We start from the raw sequence: 22,204 nt of genomic DNA, 5'->3' as shown, positions 1-22,204 counted from the left end.
TCATTTTGAATCAGACGCATAGGGTAATATATTTTGCCGATGTCTACGCAGGGAAAAGAGACATTCCCCAGCAGTCGTCAGACAGGGACCTACATGGTAGAATTGTTCCCCGCTTGAGTAGTTCTTAAGAATAGCACAAAACCCCTCGTAGGACCCATTGTTGGCTGGATCCGACAGGGCTGGTCTAAAGAGAGTTCAATCTTATATCTGCTACTGAGGAGTAAGCCCCATAGAATTCAATGGGGCTTTTTTTCCTGAGTACTCATATATAGGATTGGATTGTCAGTTTTGTCTTAAGTAACGACCCAAACTAGACCCACGCGATATGATCTGGGTTTTCAGTGAACCAATGTGGTTCAAGTAAAAAAAAAAAAAAGGCTCAGAGGTTCAACAAACCAATATGATTTAAGAATAATAATAACAAAAAGATTCAAGTGTTCTACGAACCAATATGGTTCAAGTTAAAATCCATTTCATAGAAATGATTAAAGTGCAGCAGAGAAGGAATAAGGAGGGCTCCTAATTATACAGAATGTCGAGAGAACCAAATTAGGGAGGTAGTTGGATGCAAGAATTCAGATCAGCTTTCCTTCAAATGTGCGGTGTGATGGACTCCAACTTGGAACAGCCCAGAGGGTGCCAGGTTGGAGAAGGCTGACCCAGACGCTCAGCCCTTTTCTTGCTGATGACATGGAACTTCATGGGATTGCGTGGTGTGTGCATCTGGGGTGCCACCAGCCTGTGGTGGAAACAGTGATGATGGAGGAGATAAACCTAGATTCTCTGCTGATGGGACAAGGTTGCCGTGGGTCATCTCTGCAACTGACCCACGGCACCACCATCTACTAGGAGCAGACGCTTTTGTGTAAAGCCGCAAAATTCAGCCTGGTGTCCAAATCCTCATCTAATAACTTAATTAAATATAGCAAGAAGAAGACAAGGATTCCATGGGGGACATGGGAAGAACAGAAAATAGAAGAAAGAATGATATTCATGCTTCCTCACTCTTCAAGGTGGAGAGAAAGAGACAGTTTGGTCTCCCTCTATCCAGGAGGATTCCGCCATGAAAGGCTGTCAGGTGAAGGATGGGGGATACACCAACCCAGGGCCTGAGCGACGGCTCCGTAACAAAAGACGTAGCTAGAGAGAAGAGGAGACAAGAGTTGTCAAAGCTGCACTTTGGTCCTCAACCTTCTGCCTGTTCCCCAGTCCTACCCTAGATCATTCAGAAGCCCAACTCACCTGTTCAGCTGCTGGTCCTGAAGTCAACAGGTGAACTGGCTGCTCGTTCTCTGGGTTGCGGGCACTGGGATCAGCCCAGTGGTCTAGTAGGAGGCGCACAATTTGTTCTTGATAGGGGTGGCCGTGGAGACCAGCAGCCATGTGCAGAGCAGTGTTGCCATGGGCCTGAGGATAGACACACCCCTTGGTCAGCCTGCATAAGAGGCAATGCTCAGCTTATCATCTTCTTATCAAGAGGGGCAGATAGGGCAAGCCATACATTGGAAAGGCATACGCCATGGGTGATGGACCTGAATCTGGGAACTGTACCTTCTTTAGGTAGCAAGACTCCCATCCCAATCTCAATTCCACATGCAAAATTAATGTTATGGCTCTTAAGGTATAGCAAGATGAGAAAATCATTCATGCATCTCCAATAATACTGCCAAGCCACCCACGCAGTTCTCATCTGTTTGACTTCTGCACCACATGTTGTAGATATAGGGTTTTTTTTCCCCTTGCAGCTGAACAGGCAACTGGTCTTAAAAGGAGAAGTACCTTGTCCAAGACACCATGCCATCAGCAATCATACTGTGTGTGTGTGTCTGTATTTCTCCCCCAATCAAATGCCATCCAGATATTCTTTATCTGCAGCTTCCAAGATCTGTATGTATGGGCCTGTGCTGGCTGTAACAGATGGTAGTTATAGTCCAAGACATAGGTTGGAAGCCATAGGAAAACACACACCACCTTCTCTGTGTCCAAGCCTGGGGGACCTTGCTTGCCAGTGGGGGAATCCTAGTGGCATACCTTGATGTTTACAAAATTCTGACGTTCTTGTCCAGGCAGTTTGAGGAGGAACTGGACCAAAGGCAGGTTCGCAGCTTGAACAGCCAAATGCAAGATGGTTTTACTGCTCTTCAAGTCCTAGCAGAAGTAAAGGGAAAACAAAGGGTTGGACAGCCAGGCAATGGTGAGTCTAGGTAATTTTACAGTTTGGACAATAGTCTAAGGGGTCCCTTGCTTAGATGGCACTGTGTATTATTTCAAAATGTGGGAAGTCAACCCTGTTGCGTTGGCTTCCACCTTCTGACTGAGCGTCTGGTCGTTTGCCTTCATGTCTTTCCTTGTTGGGACCACTGCAGCCAGATACTCTGGAAGTATCCTGTTCCCAACAGGAAGAGTTGGGAACCTTCTACCTTGACATGGGGGAAATGAACCCTTGACATAGACTGCCCACCTACCTGGCTCTTATAATCAGCTCCAAGTTGCAAAAGCCGCTGAACACAGAGTAGTAAGTTCTGTAGGTGATGTTGGGACGAGGGCTCCATATTTTGTGTCTGGAAGGCAGCATTGTGAGCAATGACGGCACAGTGCAAAGGAGTGAGACCTGCCCAAATAATGCAGAAGAAGGAGTCAGCATGCCTGCATTACACGTATGTGTACGTGTGCATGTGTGTTTGTGCATGCCTTTGAGTCAGTGTTGACTCCTGGTGACTGCCTAGACTAGTCCCTGCAGTTTTCTTAGCAAGATTTGCTTTCTAGGGCTGAGAGAAAGGGACTGGCCCAAGGTCACCCAGCTGGCTTCGTGCCGAAGGTAAGACTAGAACTCACATTCTCCCAGTTTCTAGCCTGGTGCCTTAACCAGTACACCAAACTGGCCCCTATTACACATACTCCAGCTGAAAACATTTTTGAGGATTCAAACACTTTTATCATCTTGATGTAACGGTTGGTTCCCAGAGAGCTAAGGATTCATGAAGCCATTATGTAGACAGCCAATTGCAAGCTTCTGTATTATCAGTGAAGAGAACTGCATCTTCATTGGATCAAAGGAGGGCTGTTAGAAGGAAAATCAGAAAACTCTCTGCCCTAATCTCCAAGGGGAAAAATTGGCTCTAAATATGAAATAATTCAGTTGCTGCAATTCTTGTAACCCTGACCTGTTCTCGATAAATCTTACTAAAGAAAAAAAATGGTAAGAATCACGCTTGGAAAGAATCCCTTTTGGTTTCAGGCAGTTGCCCAAGAATCTGACACTTACCTTCAAAATTTCTGGCTTCCACATTGACAGGAGCACCGGTCATCATGACAGCCTGGAAAAGAACCCGGGGGGGGGGGGGGAATAATAAACCTGATGTGTGTTTTGGAAGAGATTTGTTTGAATCTTGAGATTTTCCATGCTGGCTCAGGTTATCTAGGAACTATAGCTCCAATATGTCTGGAGGTCCTGTAGATAGTGCTCTGCAAAGCTTTGATGGGGTGACTCAGTTTGAAGGAGATTCAACCCAATCACCATATCAAAACAGATATACAAAGTAAAACAGTGTGGTATTTTTACTAACCAGATTAGAACAGCCCTGCCAATTTACTACAGCCCCTTTGCTGGCCCATCACTGGCCTTCTATGCATGTCCCCAAATTACACGTCTCAAAGCAAAGTAGGTGGATTAGCAGACTGACCCCACTTCAGGGCTTCTCTGATGCTTTGCTATGAGCATTGAGACTGGTGGTTTTTTCTTCTGCTCAGGATGTATTGTGCCCACTTTGCACAAGGCTATTCTAGAGGGAAGGATATGCCAGACTCACCTCAATGACACTGGGCAGCCCGTAGGTGGCGCCAAGGTGCAGCACAGTCTGCCCCTTTTGGTCAATGGCATTGACATCTGCTCCCAGCAAGATCAGGTCCTTCACGATCTTAGGCTGATTGGCTACAGCCGCCACTAACAATGGAGTCTGGGCACAATGAAAAAAAATAATTGAATTGAAACTGAACTTGACTGAGGGCACAGTCTTAACAGGCGGTTGGTAAGGCAGCTGACAGTTTGAAGGGAGCCCTAGGGACAGCGTCATTTGGAGGGATGACCTATCCTAGATCCAAAACCATTCAAAACGGTGAATGTTGTAAGAAAAAAAAAATACGGAGATGCACAACTCTAAATTTTGCACACAGCGTGGGGACTGGAACATGTGCCCACATCTGCTTCCAAGTGGCTTTTTTTCAGTTGTAATCTCAGGTTCTTGAAGGACCGATGCGGATGCGTTCTTATTCCGGTATAGCATGGAGCATCCGATGAGGCAGGACAAGCCACAGAGGTGGTGGGAAGAGACTTCTTTTTGGCAACCACCACCCAAGGTGCTCTTGGCCCTCCCTGTGCAGGGAGAGGACCTCCAGCCAATCCATAGACTGTACTCACCTTCCCCCGGTGTTCTTTGACATCCAGCTGTCCACAATCTCGGAGCATCTCAGCTGCAGCGTAGGCCAGTGGGCGGAGTCCTTGAGCCACAAAGAGATGGAGGAGCCTGCAGAAGAGGGGCTCAGAATGGTCAGAAGCCCACCAGACTTTTGGGATAGCCACTTCCCATGTCAACATCCTCACCCTCACTTTTTTTTTAAGCCCTCTGACTTCAGACATTTCCAGGCCTTTACACTGAGTGCTGAGAATTCTCCCCGCGCCCCCCCTCCCCAGGCTTTCACGTCTTCCGTTCTCTCCTTTGCAAACTCGCTGGCTGCATATCTTATTTTATAATTTGAATTTTGAAGGGTTGCCAAGTTTCAGTCTATTTAAAGATAAAGGATCATAGGAAGGGAAAACAAGGAAGCTCTTGAATTCATAAAGCCAACTGTGGAGGTAGGGACACGGCTTACCTGATCGTAGTTCTCTCAAGTAGAGTAAGATACCTACTACATTTTTATTTACAGTATCATAATTAGTTCCTTGTGCAATATATACAATGGTATCTAGAGGTGGTGGAAGCAAGGATGGTTTGTAAAGATAGAAAACTATGAATTATAGTGAACAGTGTTGGTGTAAATTAGATTTAGCTATATATCTTTTCCTTTTTTCTTCTATCATTAATTGATTTTGCTGGCTATTCCTTATGCCAGTGTTTCTCAACCTTGGCCACTTGAAGATGGGTGGACTTCAACTCCCAGAATCCCCCAGCCAGCATGAAGTCCACCCATTTTCAAGTGGCCAAGGTTGAGAAACACTGCCTTATGTCTTTTCTGTGTTGGTATAACATTTCTTGAGAGCCAGTTTGGTGTAGTGGTTAAGACATCAGGCTAGAGACCGTGAGTTCTAGTCCCATCTAGGCACAAAGCCAGCTGGGTGACCTTGGGCCAGTCACTTTCTCTCAGCCCTAGGAAGGAGGTAATGGCAAACGACTTCTGAAAAACCTTGCCCAAAAACTGCAGGGACTTGTCCAGGCAGTCTCTGAGAATGGGACACGATTGAATGGATTAAAAAAAAATTGCTTGCTTGAAATGAAATAATATGAGGGATATGATGATGCATTATTAGAGATTAGCACAGAGATATGCATATGTGTGTGAAGGAATTATCACAAAGACATCCACAAAGATTTAACATATAGAAATGCATACTGTAAGTCTCCTGGCTTCCTTTGTTTTTTGGCAATACTTTACTGACCACCCAACTGCCATCCTTTTTCCTATCTGATTCACTCTAAGTGGCAAGAAAATGTCAGAGCTGCCACTGTTTAATCCTGTTCTATGCTGCAGTCAGGCCTTTTTCCCCACTGTGATGCCTTCCAGATGTGAGGTAACTATAACACTTAGCATTTCTAGCCAGTATAGTCTTTGGCTTTCCAAGCTGGAAATTGCCATCCTCACACATCTGGAGGGCACCAGGTTGGCAACAGGTTCCAGTTCATTTCCCAGTTTGTCCCTACATAGTCTGCTTCTTATATGCTTTCCAAAACCTTTCCTTTCCTCATCTTTTCCTACTGTCATCCTTCAAAACAAGAAAACAGAATGACTTGTTCAGTGGGATGGTGCTCCAGTTGTACACTTACATGTCGCCATCTTCGTCCTGCTGTAAAAGGTGAGATAGCTCTATATTCTGGATCTGTGCCCGAGCTTGAGACAATTCCCCTGGATCTACATCCACAGATAAGTCTGGATAATTCCCAGGAAGGAGGAGACAAGCATTATTTTGTTCCTGTTCCAGCCAGGGGTTCTCAGAGCTCGGATAAAGGTGGACAGCTTGAGCTTCAGTGGCAGCCTTCTGGGTGGAAATTAAAAAAGATAGACAGGTATTGCTGTGCAGCTGATCTAAAGATGGAATCTCCCTTCTCTGCCTCTGCCCAGCATCCCTGCTAACCATTCCATCTTCACAAAACGATGGCCCAAAGTTATGGAGATACTCAACACAAACCTACCCAGAACAGCTCCATGCTGCTTCATCAATGCAAGTAAAATCTCCCATCATTCTCACTCATTGTAAGAAACAAGCATGCTAGCGGTAGGAGAAATTTCTCCAAAGAGTTCTTCAGTAATGAGAGTTAGGCCCATTCTTTCACTGAAGCACAAATGGTTTATTATGGTACTGAAAGGGGCTGAGGTTAAAGTGGGTGAGGATGCAACTATTCCGTGAAGTTATGCAGGTCAGAATATCCTTCTGTTTGGGTACAGCAAAGTAACTGATCAGATATGATTGGGATTTGACTAGTGATAGGAGCATCTTTTGTGTCACTGAGGTCCAACGTGGGGTGGAGCCACAAAAACAGTGGTACATTGAGAGAATGAAAAGGGCATTCCATGAACACAGTTACTTTTTAGAGAGTTACAGTTGTGGGTCTTATCTTAAACTGGCCTTATGCCTGCTTCCAGTATCTTCTGGTTTTATCAGCCTCCCTTGGCCTTCTAAATATTTTATGACTGATTCAACAGGGTTTATTTTTTTCTCAAGTTCCCGGGAGGGTAATTAGGGAAGGGGGGAATGTTTTGCTCAGTTCTACTTGTCCAAACCGGCACCATATTTTCTCCTACATAGTTTAGCCCATCTGGACAGCACCTGGTTAGGAAAGGTGAGCCCAGACTTATCTACTTTGCAAATACATCTGGGCGTTCTTAAAAAATATAACATACTGCTTTCTCATTGCCCTTTCCAAAGAAACATGTGAATTGTAGTTTGGAGAGGTTCCTGGCATGCTTTGAAGAGATCACATATGCCCACAATTCTCAGGATTCTCATTTGAGAAACAAGTGGTTTTTAACAGCCGGTTTGAGACAGTAGTATCGATCTATTCCTGGATACCCCAGGAAGCTCATTCCATCCCACTTCCATCTCCTAATCTCACCTCATAATTTACTGCTGATGTTATCTTGGAAGCATACACTTCCTCGGGACCTCCAGGACCTGATGCTCCATAAATATTGGTTTCCAGGGGAGCACAGGGGCTGATCACATCATATTGGCTCCCCTGAGGCTGGAGGTGGTAATCGTTGGCAGTGTTCACACACTGGTAGTGAAAATCTGGAGAGAAAGCTCCTTGGTTTGAGGCATCTGGTGGCCAGGCAGGAAAGGCAGTAACTGGATACTGAGGAGTTGTCTGTCCTGGAGTAGATCCCCCTTTTTCTATTGTTCCATGCGGCTCTAAGAAGAGAGATTCAGGAAAGTAATGGCAAAAGTAGTTCAGATCAGTTGTTCCAATCAATGTACAATGTTGATTTCTTTGTTTGGAGAAGCAGAAAATGCCCAGATCACTATACTCAGGCCTAACTTAAATTTATGACCTTAGTATTTTTGATGGACAGTGGAGCATTCACAAACATGAGACTCAGATTGCTTTCTCCAATAAAAGATAGTCAGTTTAGTATTCAGAACTCTGGCAGCCACCAGAGACAGTCTTGTTATTGTCCTCCAAACTGAAAAATCCCCCTCAACAAAACATCCATCTCTGCTAGAAGTTACATCTGCCAAGGGACCTTAACAGTCGAACCAGCTCTTCTTAAGAGGGCAGAGCTACGTGCTTGATCTGAACATCTTCCATTCCAGATGTGTGGGCTGCAACTCCCAGAGTTCCCCAGTCAGCATGAGCATTACTGAAAATTCTGGTAGTTGGAGGGCACCCAAGCTGGAAGGCATCCAGGTTCAGCAAGACTTGCTGCAACAATGTCTGCCTTATTGTCCTAAAAGGAGAAGAAGCCAACAAGATTTACTTGGAGCTCTCCAAGATCCTATTTCCTTAGCAGTGGAAGGCAGTGGCAATGCAATTTTGAGCACTGAGTAACAGTTTTGTAACAGCAAGGACCAGAAATTTGATAAGATAGATGATAGATAGATAGATAGATAGATAGATAGATAGATAGATAGATAGATAGATAGGAATTAAATTTGAAACTGCATGGAAATTTATTAAGTGACCTAGATCAAAATATATTATTCTTGCTGCAATTTAAATGGGGAGCCTTAAATAACTCAAATGCTTTCCGTAATCTGTTAACCACCAGATGCATTGGAAAATCTCTACTCTGTTGGAATTGCTGGAATTGTAAGATACCAGCTGGAGGGTACCATGTTTAGAAAAGCTGATGGAAAGCTAAATTCAAAAGACCATTTGTGACAGAGGTAAAGCAATTACATTCCCAGTTGTCTGAATCCACTCACCTGGCCAGTTGGCTTCTAAAGCTCCTGAAGGGATCTGAAATGGGAGAAGAAAGCGAAAAAGAGAGAAAGTAATGAATCTGGGAAAGGCAGTAAGAGGTTGGATGAACCATCTCTATTCAAATGCATCTGAGGGCCAAGAAGAACTCTGCCCCAAACGGTCCAGGGATTCCACAAAGAACCTAGAGCTGAGCTGTACTCCAGAGAAGTGTGCAGCTATATGCATGTATAGGGGTGTCCAGCTATATTCAGCAGAGGACTCACCAGGGGTCCAGCGTTATGGCTCAGAGCAGCTTGGTGTTGTCGTCTTTGCTCCAGTAACTTCCGCACAGTCTGAGGTGCTAAGCTGCTGCGTGGCCCTTTGCAGCCTGCAAACAGACAGAGTGAATGGGGGTATTAGAATTAAAGGATTGGGGGGTGCTATTGGCCCTTTGGGGCTCATCCACAGTCTTCCCTTGAAGGGTATGCTATAGTCTTCCGGGCAACTGCACCAATATCAGATTGTCTGTTTGGGAGTAGCAGTTGGGGCAAAGTTTCCCTGTAAACAAGCTTGCCAGGGGAAAGGCTTGAGAGCTCTGCAAGAAGTTTGAAAAAGAAGCTGCTATTCAGAGCGGTTTTTACAAAATAAACAGTAGAACCCAGCTAATGTGACTTTTGTATCATTTAAAGAAGCTGATTCTGCAGTCCCTGGCAAAAAAACGGGCATTCCTTCCTCCCAACCACCATCACCACCAGCAGCACATTTCTACCCATCCTTATCCAAAGACTCTGGGAAGTTGGCATCTTAAGCAACATAATAACACAATCTCTTAAGACAGCCACCAAGCGATATCAATTAAAGATAATGAAAGTAAACTAACACTAAAAGTCATAAAACGACATTAACTTTAAATTACACTAAAATATCAACAGCCCAGCAAAACAACACTTTAGACCAGTGTTCCTCAACTTTGGCAACTTGAAGACGTGTGGACTTCAACTTCCAGAATTCCCCAGCCAGCCATGCTGGCTGGGGAATTCTCAGAGTTAGAGTCCACACGTCTTCAAGCTGCCAAGGTTGAGGAACACTGCTTTAGACCTTAAACACATGGCAGAAAAGAACTGTCTTGGCTGTCTTCCTCAAAGCAAGCAATGTGGGGGCCTTCTTAGCCTCACATGGACCAAGCTCCAGGGTTCCCACCCAAAAGGCCCTCTTCTGGGCTCCTGTAGCCCCAACCTCCAAAGGGATCTGAGCATTCTTTCTGAGGTCAATAACACAATATGAGCAGAGTTGGTTAGGAGAAGACAGTTATATAGTAAACCAGGGCCTGCCCATAAAGAGCTTTATGAATTATAACCAGCACTTTATATTTTAGGTGGAAACTGATTGGCAACCAACTCCATCCGTTGCAACTACAGCTCTCTCACCACCAAGGGGGCTGCTGCATTTGCGCAATTATTTTGTCCAAACTTTCTCCCAAATAACCCACATCTCTTTATTTCATGGCTTCAGTCACCATCCCTGTGGATTTTTGAGCCTAGGAAAATAATGTCTGTTACTAGTTCAACTTCTACCTAGTTGTATTGGGTTGGTGTTGTCTGTTGACATACTCTTACGTTTGGTTTTGTTTCAGCATTGAACACCAGATCTCCTTTTGCACTCTCTTCTTTCTTCTTCAGCAAAATATTCTTTTTATACACACACACACACAGTGTGTGTGTGTGTGTGTGTATATAATTTTTATTGAAAGTTTTAACAATAGTAAGAATACAAATTAAAATAGAATGAAGAAGAAAGAGAAGGAAAGAAATAAAAGAAAAAGCTAAAGATGCAAAAAGAAAAAAAGTAGAAGAAAAGTAGAGAAAAAGAAAAAAAGATATAAAGAAAGATAAAAAGAAGTGGCTTCTGATCTTCAAAGCAGTTATAGGTACAATTATATTTTAACCTCTCTCTCTCTCAAGCTACATCATGACTCTCTTCTTTCTATAATCTATCCTGTCTAATCATCAAAACCATAAATCACAAGTTCATTTTTTTCTTTATGCAAAAAGTCCATAAGGGATTTCCAGGTACCAATAAATGTAGATATTGTCTCTTCTCAAATCAAATACATCAATTTAGCCATTTCAGCAAGTTCTGTCATCTTCACCAACCAGTCCTCCATTGTAGGTATTGCCAAATCTTTCCATCTTTACTCATACAATAATCTTGCTGCAGGTATCATACATAAAACAGTGTTCTGTGGCTTTTTTCTAGCTGTTTATCCATCAGTCCCAGGAGGAAAAGTTCTGGTTTCAACTGAATGTTAATCTTTAAAATCCTCTGAATCACTGTATGTATTTGAGCCTTCAGCAAAAGATTCTTTCTGCGCTTCCAGCCATCGAAAAGTGGTATCATCAGCATGTTTGAGGCTGCTGATGTTGCTCCTAGCAATTTTAATTCCGATTCCTATTGCTTCTAGTCCAGCCTTTCTCATGATATATTCTGCAGATTAGTAAAACAAGCATTGTACAAACCACACACAATGTTGGTGTACTCCTTTCCCAGTTTGGAATCATTTAATTGCTCTATATTCTGTTCTAACAGTTCCTTCCTGGTCCTCCTACCAATTCTTCAATAGATAGATTACGTGGCCTGGTACCCCCATGTTTCAAGGGCTATTCACCATTCATTTGTGGTCTACACAATCGAAAGCCTTAATGTATTCAATGAAGCATGAAGAGTATTTTTGGAATTTCTTTCCCTTTTCCATTAGCCATCAAATGACAGCAATGGGATCTTAATTGCTCCTGCTTCCTCAGAATCCACGTGCATCGCTGGCAATGCTCGTTCCACGTATTGTTTGAGAGTTCCATACACTGCCCATTTCTTACACCCCACTTAATATTGCCATGCACACAATGCTTCTCCAAAAACAGAGAATCTGAAGGGGCAATGCTACCAGATCTAGGACTCAACTACATTTGGGGTTAACATCATTAATGGAATTAACATGGATGGATTTGTTTGTCCAGGCACAGCGGGAGATATTAGAAGTTTAATTCCTTCTTGGCTTGTCTGAATTGCTACTGTAATAGTATTTCAGGACAGTTGATATTGGTGATCTTGGGTGCTGTGCAAAGAGCATTTTCTCTGTTTCTTCCTCCACAAAGAGCACTTTCCAGAGGGAGCTTTTGTTTGGATCCGTGTGGGGAGAAGACACAGAGTAGCAGGAGGAGAAAGGTAGTGGGGACTTTGCCTCCTCACTCCCTTCAGCCAGTAATACCATCAAGGATGGGCTTTAGCTGTGCAATCTTTTCTTTTCTTTCTTTTTTAAGATTGAGGGCCATTCTTGGTCTTTGCATGTCAACCTTGGAGTTGCATTCAAAATAGTAGACAAGACCAGGGCAAAAAAGACAATGTGATTTTATGCATAGCTAATTTGAAAGATATTAAATTAATTAGACCCAGTAATTATGATATTAAATTTATCTGTATGCACTTAATAGTTTCTTCATTCAATATTAAATCCTAATTTCTCCATTATGTATTAATCCCGCCTTTATGTTTTTAATCATTGCCCTCTGGTATCCCATGATAAATTGCAGTTTGGCAGCTGGGGGCACATCGCAGGTTTTCAGGGGCTGCATGACCTCAAACTGTATACTTCATATTGAGGGAAAGGGTTTAGGACAGTGTTTTTCAAACTTGTCAACTTTAAGATGGGTAGGCTTCAACTCCCAGAATTCTCTAGCCAGCATGCTGGCTGGGGAATTCTGGGAGTTGAAGTCCACCCATCTTAAAGTTGACAAGTTTGAAAAACACTGATTTAGGGTGACAGCAGGAGAAGGAAGACCTCTAAATGAGCAGACTGGCTTGCCATATTTTGAAGGGAGTGAATACAGGTAATTTTCAACTTATGGCCATTTGTTCAGCAACCATTCAAAGTTATGGCAGCACTGAATGAAGGGACTTATAACTGGTTCCCAAAGTTATGGCTGTGATCACAGTTTTGATCACAGGATTGTACCCCCACAATCATGTGATCAAAATTTGGGCATTGGCAGCCTGCCCGCGCTTACGACCATAGGGGCGCTTCAACTCTACCCACCTGCCTATCTCCCCCCCATCTATGCCCTTTTGGTCCCCTGCACTCTGCGGCCCCTGCTGCCCTAGCTGATCTTCGCGCCGCGCTACTGGGGCTTCCCGGGGGCGGGGTTCAGCTTCGTGCCGCACTGCTGGGCTGGGACAGTTGAGGCTTCCAGGAGCAGCTATGGTTTTGCACCGCAGGGGTTTCTTGCAGTCCCAGAGCTATGGCGCACCAAGAAGCCTCTGAAACACAGTATGGCAAGCAGCCCCAGAGCTGTGCAGTTCTGGGCTTGCTTGCTACCCCACAAAGCAGGTTGCAGGGTGGCCTAAAGGGCAGAGAGGTGTGGGGGGAGATAGGCAGGTGGGGGGAGTTGAAGAGGAGGCAATCCCTTGCCTTATCAAGGCTTGGGATTGGGAGGGACCAAGCCCGGAATGGCTTGGATTGGGGTGGGTCCTCGGCTAATGACCGGTGGAATTTGCTTAATGACAATTGCTGTCGGTAAGCAAGAGGTCATGTGATGTCGTGCTTTACGACTGCATCACTTAGCAATGGTGATCTTGGTCCCAATTGCCATCATAAATCGAGGATTCCCTGTAATAGGCTTTAATATAGGATGCAAAAACCATAGCTTCCAGGCCACGTGCAATTCTCAAAGCCTCCCCCTGCCCCCCCCCCAAAAAGTATACAGGCACAAACCTTTCAGTCCTTTTGTTTGCATTTCTGGAGTTTGAGATCAGATTCTGAAAAGGTCAAGCACTTGCTTTTCGTCTTGCCTTCTTGCAGAGGCTTACAGCATAATTCCATTCCTTGAACACTGTCAGCCCTCCCCCGAACCCTCCGGTCCTGACCCCACCCACTTTGGGGAAGGGTGTGGCCCTTTATTTGGTGGGCAAAGCCTGGCACGGCCCTCGAGCTGATAGAAGTTGTACACTCCTTTTACTATTTCAAGAAGAGATCCTTCTACATCCAGTTTCTTAACCTCATCATTTCCTACAGTCCCAAGACCAGGGTTGGAGATGTCTTGGGGCTCCTATTTCCATATGGTTTGTCTCCCTGTTTATGGCGGTTTATGGTGTCTTTAAAACATGAGCTTTAATGAGGTTCCAGCAGCTGAAAAGAAAGGGCAGGGAACCCAAGGCATTTCTGCAAGAACAAGTGGGCATCCTAGCCCCCAGAGTAGCCCGTTCCACCTTGACACTCTTGATGGGCAACTGCAGTGAGATTATTATATGCTCAGAAGTGGAAAGGTTTGGCGTTACCCACAATGGAGGAACAGTTGGTGAAGTTGATGGAATTTGCAGAGATGGCTAAATTAACGTTGTTGATCAGAGAAAAGATGATATCTACATTTATTGCTGACTGGAAACCCCTTACGGGCCTTTTGCATGAAACAGAAAAAAATGAATTTATGATTTGTGGTTTTGATAATTAGAAAGAAAAAAGAAGATAATAGAAAAAAGGGAGCTTTTCTTTTTGTAACCATAGAGTAAGATACAACTTTGTAACCATATTTGTATTTGCTGCAAAGGAAATCAGAAGCTATTTCTGTTTATCTTTTCTTTTTGCACTTTTGTCTTTCTTTTCTTTCTCTTTTTTCCTTCCCCCCCCCCATATTGGTTTTTGTTAGTTTTATTCTTCTATTTAAAACTTTTAATAAAATTTATACACACACACACACACACACACACACACGCACGCATAAATATAAGAAACTCTTGATTGGTGCTTCTCTCAAGCACTGTGCATGCACTGAAGAAAACAGCCAGCTTCTGTTTCTCAGATCTACACCTGGCTCTGCAGCTGGAGGGCTTCACCTTCTCCAAATGCCCAGGGGTGTCTCCTCCCAACACGGTCTCACCCGCTCCCTCTGAAGGGCCACAGATCCCCCATGCAAATGGCCTAGCTAGCAATGGGTAGACCAGTACCCTTCCCAAGACATTCTGGCTCAAATCTTAACAGCAATCAAAAGTCCTGAGCCAGCACATATCCTCCCCTCCCACCACCCCCAGTTCAGATTTTTCCCTGCCCCTGTCAGAGTTAAGCCTGTTGGCAGAAAAGAAAAATCACCGTACTCTTTATTCTGCTCATGAATCATAGTTGCCCTCTCCCTGGCTTTTAGTCTCATCCCCGTAATGTTCCATCTCAGCACAAAAAGGGACGTTTTCCAAAGCAGGTGACAACAGTCCCCACCCCGCTTTATTTTTCCTAAAAGCAGTCTGGCTCACTACAAGGGAAAGGAGGGCAGGTCGAGCATGGCCAACCAGCTCACAGGACGACGCTGTGGTTGCCTGGCTGTCTCTGCTAAACGACCCAGCAGCCAAGGCATTGCTTCCGTGATGGAAGACATGACAGCGTCTGGAGGAAGTGATGGGGAAGAAAAGCTCAGCAGTCATCAGGGTTATCTCTCCGCTAAAAACAAACATTTCCGAACCCACAAGTTCAGGTTATTTCCGATTGCAAATGTTACGTAAGTCATTTCAAGAGCAAAGCGGGTGTCAAGCAGAAGGAAGTAGTAGCACCTACTCAGGCCAGGTTCCCCTCCTACCAAGGGGCTTGATGTAATGGGAAGAAGGAAGAGCCTTGAGGAACAGGAGGAAGAGCTGCAACCAAGACAACGGTCTGATAAAGGAAATCTGAGTCCGGGGCAGAAATGTAATTTGAGAAAGCGTCTCAGATCTGAGTCTCCCTAGTTCTCATGAAGCTAAAGGAAGGGAGGGTGAAGCACATGCAGACTTGTAAGATTCTATTATTATAACCTATAATAAAAGTATTAGCTTGTGAATCTTTGGTTTCCAGGTTTGGTCTACCTTGGAGAGCTGACACTTCCACCCCATGATCAGGGGTGACAAGCTGTGGCCTCAAGAATGCACGCATCCCTTGGCTTACTTGCAAAGCCAGACTCAGCACCAACTGGGATCTCTCCCATCCTCAGTTGCTCCAAGGGCAGAGAAGAAGAAATGGGGTGGGATGGCAGAGAGAGAGAGGAGAAGGGAGAAGGGACAGGAAAGGAAGCAGCAGTTGTAAAAGTTGTAGATGAAGAGACAAGCAGAAAAGGATAAAGTAGCATAGGAAAAAGGCAGTGCTGGAATATTCCCCCCCCCCCACCTTTAACAACAACAAAAAAATCATAAAGAACGTAGAGATGACCTTGGAAGAGAAGAACTGTTATGGGAACTGAAACAACAACTCGGTCCCTGGAAAGTGAAAAGCATGAGAGAGATACTCAAAATAGTCTTGCCTTAATTCTCTTTGGTATAAGATGGGGCAGAGAGAAACACGAACAGGCTTTCAAGTTACAGGTAGTCCCCAATTTAAGAACGAGCTCCATTCCCAAGGCCTATCCTTAAGTCAAATTTGTATGTAAACCAGAACAGTATTATTGTATAATACTGTATAAGTAGTAGCGTGTAATGAACTTGAACCATTGTGTATTTAACTCAAATTTTGCTACAACAGGCTCTGTTCTTAACTTTGGGTCGTCCTTAAACCAGGCATTCTTTACCCGGGGACTCCCTGTACTGCTATTATATCCTAAAACAATACATTCCTGGAGTCCTTGCAGTGTCTGTTTCTTGACCCGGCTTTCTAAAATTCCTTACAGTAGCACTCCCCAATCTTGGCACCTCCCTGATGCACCAGGGCTTCAGCTGTCAGAATGGGCCACATTTTCAGGCAGAGCTTCTGCAACGTTTGCTTGAAATCTTGGAGAGCTGCTGGTGGTGGTTGCTAGCCAACAAGCCTTGATCAGGCTAACTTTGTTGATAAGACAGTAAACACCGTATGGACTTGGGGAGGGAGTAGCTTGTGGTGAAATCCCCCTTGATCATTATTAGCTTGAAAGCAAGCCTCCACGAACAGACACATATTATCACCTGGACATCAGCGCCTTAAGACATGTGCTTCTCTACCCAGCTGTAACTTTCACATCCTTGACAATACCCTTTTTTTCACCCGTGTGTGCAAATTTCAACCAGATAGACAAGATATAGTATGTATTCCACTACCCCACCCCACCCCATACCTAACCTACCAACACAGAAGAATGCAGTGCTTTTGGTAGGCATTTCATTTCATTTCTGTACTACCGCTTCCCTTAAAAGGCGAAGAGGATGGTGCACAGCCCAAAATTATTTCTTAGAAAAGGGACAGTAATAATCCACGAAAGCACAATATAGAAACAAATATTAAACCCACTTCAAACTGCAGTTGAAGGAATACCCTTTTGAATTCTCCCACGTCCGTAAAAGAAACTGCCGGCAAGAAGAAAACTTGATTTTATCCTCTCCTCCTTGCAAGTAGAAAATTGTCCTAGCAGAAGGATGATTTGCAGAGGAGAGAGTTCAGCACTAAGGTCCTTCAACCTGCAGATCGACATGTACCCCACCCCATTTCTTTAATCCATGTTTTGCAATGCCACATCATTCCTGCACCCAAGGCTACATTCTACCGCTTCTGGAGATCACCGCAAGCTGGGAGCTGTTGAGGGATAAATAAATAATCAAATGGCAAGAAATCAAAGTGACATCTGAGCAAGAGTTACATTCCCGGTAATAACTTGCTGTAAATCATGCTGGGTGTGTAAGGCCATCATTCTTTTCCGCTAACATGTTCTGCTGTGATACTGGAATTTGGAGTCATCAAGGAAATGGATTGGAAAGGCATGGACAGATACCTGGAAATATTTCATACGGGGGAGAACGAACACGTGGAATTATAGGACAATCTTCTGCAGGCCCAGCCTTATGGATCCTGCATTGTAGGAAGGCCCCATTTGAGGGATGTTTTACTTCCATGCATCATTGGAATGGCTCTCCCCCCCCACTTTTTGCAAGGGGGAAAATTAGGCCATGATTCAATGTTTTTTACCGTTCTTACAAAGCATCTCGGATGTGTGTGGATGGTCTGATCCTAGGAGCCTGCTCGAAATCTAAAAGTTCCTCAAGCACTTTAGGAATCTGATCAGTTGGAATTCTAAATTGGGCAGTGGGAAGGAGGGGGAACCCCTGGCCCCGCTAGCTGAGGATGATGGGGATGGTAGTCCAATCTGCCAGGAGGACACTTGGAGGGGGATGACTGCAGCTGCAAGGCATTTGTTTGGTTCTGTTTTCAGCTTCGGCTTAAAATATTGCTGTCTGAAAGAGCTCAGCTGCAGAAAGCCAGAGGGACTTTTTAGCAGTTTGAATGTCATGATGGTAAGTAAAAAAGAAAAGCAGTTCTGTGGCTCCTAAAAGACCAGGTCTTATTTCCAATGCCCTTTTTCTTCCTCTGTTGTTTTTTGCTCAATAAAGTCAAGGACCAAATAAAGGCCAGTGGGTTACAAAATCACAAATCCTTTCATCACTCTTGGGACGATACTTTAACTTGATGAGCTTGGATGAAAAGCAATCTCTCAGGCCATTTCAAGCACACGACCATGCTTCCCGTCGACAGAGCCTGGGGCAACTGTCCCCCCATCCTCCAAGGCACGGTAAAAAATAAATCCATTAATTATGAAGTTTTTTTTAAACAAAAATCTGAGTTATAATTTTACAGATGGTGCCTTTGTTGCCTATGGAACAGCAGGCCGTTGAGTAACCACGGCAGGCCCCTGGAGCCTCCTCCCCAGCGTCAGCACGGCAGAGTCCCCGATAAAGCTGCAACTTTGACACAGGGGTGGGAGGAGAAGAAAGGAGATTGTGTGTTTTGGAGGCTCTGCAGCAGCAACAAGCAGAGGCAGCGGCCGAATAAAAAGGGGGTTTTGCTTCACAGAGACTGAAGGAAGGAGGAGAAAGAAGAGGCCCAGCAGAGCACGGCCCAGCACAACGTTGGGAAGGTGCAAGAGCTTTACTTGCAGCCCATTAAGAAAGAAGAAAAAATAGAAGAAATCCCAGGGAGAGAGAGAGAGGATTTAAAGACAGACCAGAGTCTGTAAGAGTAAAACCCTCTTGTATGCTAGTAATAGTAGTAGTAGTAGTAGTAGTAGCAATAGTATTATAATGTAGTATAGTATGTAAGATAATAGTATTATAGTACAGTATGTAATAGTATAATATAGCATAGATGCAGAAGTACAGAGCAGTGTTTCTCAACCTTGGCAACTTTAAGACGTGTGGACTTCAACTCCCAGAATTCCCCAGCCAAGCAATGCTGGCTGGGGAATTCTGGGAGTTGAAGTCCACACATCTTAAAGTCACCAAGGTTGAGAAACACCAGTATAGAGTGTAGTGGAATAACAGTAGTCAAATATAGTACTGTATAGAGAAAATGGTATAGTATCATTAGAAATAGAGTGTAGGATAAGATAATAGCCATAGAAAGAACTCACACCATTTGTATATTTCACTTTTGTATCTTGGATAGTTTGCTTCAAAATAAAACATCTCCCCAACCTTTATAGGGAGATATGAAAATCCAAGGTCTGGGGTCCAGTGCTTTGGGTGGGTCTTTGGAGTCTGAGTCCATTGGATTGGGGACAGTTTAAAAAGAACCCGTGACATTGCCCATGGAAAACAGGATAGAAGTATTTTAAATAAATAACCATGGTGACTCAGTGGAAGAGCCTCCATGTTCAGAGGCAGAATATCTGAATGGGCGAGCGGAACCAAGCCTTTCTGGAATCTACTGAAGCAAAATATCCTCAGTTCGACAGGCTCTTGGCTCGATCAGCCAAGGCAACCCTTTTTCCAGTTCCATACTTACAGCAGAGCTCAATGTAATAAAGCGGATCTCTTAAGATGCTGTATCGATAGAAATCGCAGTTGTAACAGGGACAACACCAGGAGATGTGCTCATTCTAATATATTGTGAAAAAGGTATTTTGGAGGAACTGGAGAACAGCGTCTGCCCTTGAGCCTGATTTCATTAAAAAGAGTCACAACCGTATTAATTTTTCGCAGTGTGTGGTGGGCGGACTCTGAAGCACATCAAATTAGATGTACTAAAAAAGGACTCGGTGATTGAGAGGGATAAGAAAAGCTGAGCTCAGGACGTAAAGTCCCTCCCAGATGGCGGAGGGTTAGTTGGCTGAATCTTGTAGAACCAACGGTAGTTGGTTTAGCGCCTTGCGGGCCCCCAGCCTCGGAAATCACATGGAAGTCACCGGGCGACTCGGCGCAAGCTGTGCTGCGCTGCGCTGCGAGCCCCTCGCGTGGGCCGCCCAGACTGTCCCCGGAGACTCAGGGTTGCCCCTAAGAGCAGCGCGGGGCATTCCTGGGGAAGCCGGCAGTGGGGATTCCTGGACTCTGGTTAACCACCGGGCCGCGACCGCCAGGGGAACGGCGATTGGCCCTCGCCTTCGCCCGACACGGAGGATGCACACGGCCGCGCACCCCCCCCCCCCCGCCGGCGTCTGCAAGGCCAGCGAGACCGAGCGTGGCCCGCCCACGCCGTGTTGCGCGTAGAATGGAATCCCCAGCGACGCGTCAATGGGAAACCCCCCTGGACATTTCCTTTCTTGAAGTCGCCGGGCGATTACAAAACTTTGGGACCAAGAGGGATCCCCCTCCCCCCCACTCGCCAAGAGGCCACTCGAGTCCCACTTGAGGGATCTCACCAGGTTCAGGATCTTGGGCGGTGAGAAGACCCCTCTCCCCCCACAGCCCTTCGCGATCAGTGATTCCCCTCAGTGAACCTCGGCACACTCTCTGCTTCCACACACACACACACCCGTTGCTGATGGTACGGTCCTTTTCCTCTCTCTCTCTTGCCCTGTCCTAAAAGTTGCCAACTGATCAAGGGAAAAAAGGGGGGAATGCTCCTGCGCGGGTCTTTCCTGACGCTAATGGCAACGCATCGCGCGGTAGACTCCGAGCGAGGCAGAGTTTTCCAGTTCGCAAACGGGCACGCGGCTAAATTCTCGCATTAGGAATGGAGGGGTGAGATACGGAGGCGGGTTGTTATTACCGAAAAAAATCGATTTGCTCAATTTCCTGACTTCTACCGAGACAAATGACGCGCACCCCCCCCCCCCCCGCATCAACTCTTACGGCGGCACTAGGTAAAGGAGGAGATAAAATTAATAACGTCTGTTTTAAGATGGAAGGGAAACCATAGTAAGAGTATTAATATTATTAATCCCAATTTGAGCCCGTGGGACATTGCTTTGCTCCAGGTTCCAGTCAAAAACTGGGCAACGATGACCAACTGATCTTTTTAGGCGAGGATAACCGGAGATTGTGCACTTATGAGATCGTTTAAATTTTCAAGCATTGAAATGTTCTCTCATGGCCTTTTTAAAAAAAATTCGGTGGCGTCGTGACATTAAAAAAAAAAGTTAGATCTAAATAACATTTCTCCTGCTTCTGATTGCTGGAGAGCAGTGGGCTGTGGTTCCCAAATTATTTCTTTGTTCCTCTGGGGCTGACAAGTGCACTGGGTACAGCTATTAATGATGGAGATGGGGATGAATGTATGTTGGGAGGCATGCAGAGGGCTAGAATCCAAGCTAAGCAACAGCTGGCAGAGGAGAAAGAATTCTAGGTTCCTGTTGCCCAGAGCAAAAATCAATGAACCTCTACACAAATTGAAGAACTCTATTGCCAGCTTATTTTTTTTGGTCCTATGCTTTGACCTTAAACAAAATTCTCATTCGCAGGAGGTTAGCCTATTCAAACAGCGATGTTCAATGCTCTTATGGATAAGCAAGTCCAACTGGCACAGAATGGGCCTTACTCCAAGGAGTTATATATGTTTGACACCGTGCGGCAGTTTCACTTATCTCCAGGCCAGAGAGGGAGAAATATTAATCAACTTTTTACCAGTTGATTAATATTTGATAGGGTGTTATTCAAGGCAGAGGACTGGACCCATTAAAAAGATATTGCAACCCTGGATGAAACTCCCCTGGAACTATCTTTGGAGGCCAGGAGTCGCTTTAGGAAAGATGAGATTGGAACATCACATAAAACCCCCAAAGCGTTGGACGAAGACGTGTGTTTAGCGACCATCTTGTCTGCTGTCCGTCACAATTTGGCGAAAGCGTTCCTTGGGAGACTTCTTGCAGTCTGCCGATAGACCAGGATTCACCAGTGCAGTGTTTTTCCAACTCAGCCACTTGAAGATGTATGGACTTCAACTCCCAGAATTCCCCAGCCAGCATGCTGGCTGGGGAATTCTGGGAATTGAAGTCCACACATCTTCAAGTGGCCAAGGTGGAGAAACATTGCACTCGAGATTCAAACCAAACATTCATAGGAATGACTTTTCTACAAAACAGGCCCAGACGTCAGCAAAAAAGGGCTCTTGGCTGATACTAGAGAAATCTGCTTCTAAGGCAGCTGCAACGGGACCCAGAAACACCACCAGGAAAAAGAAAAATACAATATAATAACAGAGAGAACTTGAGCTGTACCTCGGAGAGAAACTGAGTTCTTTCTCTGCTCTTTTCTAAGGGAGAACTGACCCACTCTTCCATCCTTTAGGACAGCCAACAGAGGCATAGAAACTCAGCAAACACTTCAGGAAGAAAAAAGAAATCTATCACCTACCTTTCTGAAATCTCATTCCCATTTCCAGCCCTCCTGGGGCACCAGAGTTGTTACTGTTC

General features: G+C 44.9%; 1 protein-coding gene across 1 annotated transcript; it reads right to left on the bottom strand.

The window, feature by feature from the left end:
- Positions 1–448: 448 nt before the first annotated feature.
- On the bottom strand, positions 449–22,204 carry NFKBID (NFKB inhibitor delta). The gene is made up of 12 exons (XM_088140189.1): positions 22,146–22,204; positions 8,897–9,000; positions 8,636–8,669; positions 7,326–7,621; positions 6,039–6,250; positions 4,418–4,523; positions 3,810–3,956; positions 3,266–3,317; positions 2,466–2,611; positions 2,032–2,148; positions 1,243–1,407; positions 449–1,140 (listed from the first exon to the last, which is right to left on the bottom strand). Exons 1-12 carry the CDS (start codon positions 22,165–22,167, stop codon positions 1,075–1,077), a joined length of 1,467 nt encoding a protein of 488 aa, XP_087996315.1. The 5' UTR covers positions 22,168–22,204; the 3' UTR covers positions 449–1,074.

Source organism: Python bivittatus, unplaced genomic scaffold, assembly GCF_059951505.1.
Source record: "Python bivittatus isolate LINGU-HERP-01145 unplaced genomic scaffold, Pbiv_v1 ctg000310_np1212, whole genome shotgun sequence".
NCBI lineage: Eukaryota > Metazoa > Chordata > Lepidosauria > Squamata > Pythonidae > Python > Python bivittatus.
Note: the sequence above shows the minus strand (reverse complement) of the source record. Positions and strands in the feature narration are given on the sequence as shown.

Bases quoted from the DNA above. Each gene is read 5' to 3' on its own strand.
- NFKBID (XM_088140189.1), bottom strand. From the start codon at position 22,167: ATGGGAATGAGATTTCAGAAAG. The intron at 8,670-8,896 runs GTGAGTCCTCTG...CTCCCATTTCAG, and splicing joins GCCATAACGCTGGACCCCTG to ATCCCTTCAGGAGCTTTAGA. The intron at 4,524-6,038 runs GTAAGTGTACAA...CCTCTTCTGCAG, and splicing joins CAGGACGAAGATGGCGACAT to GCTCCTCCATCTCTTTGTGG.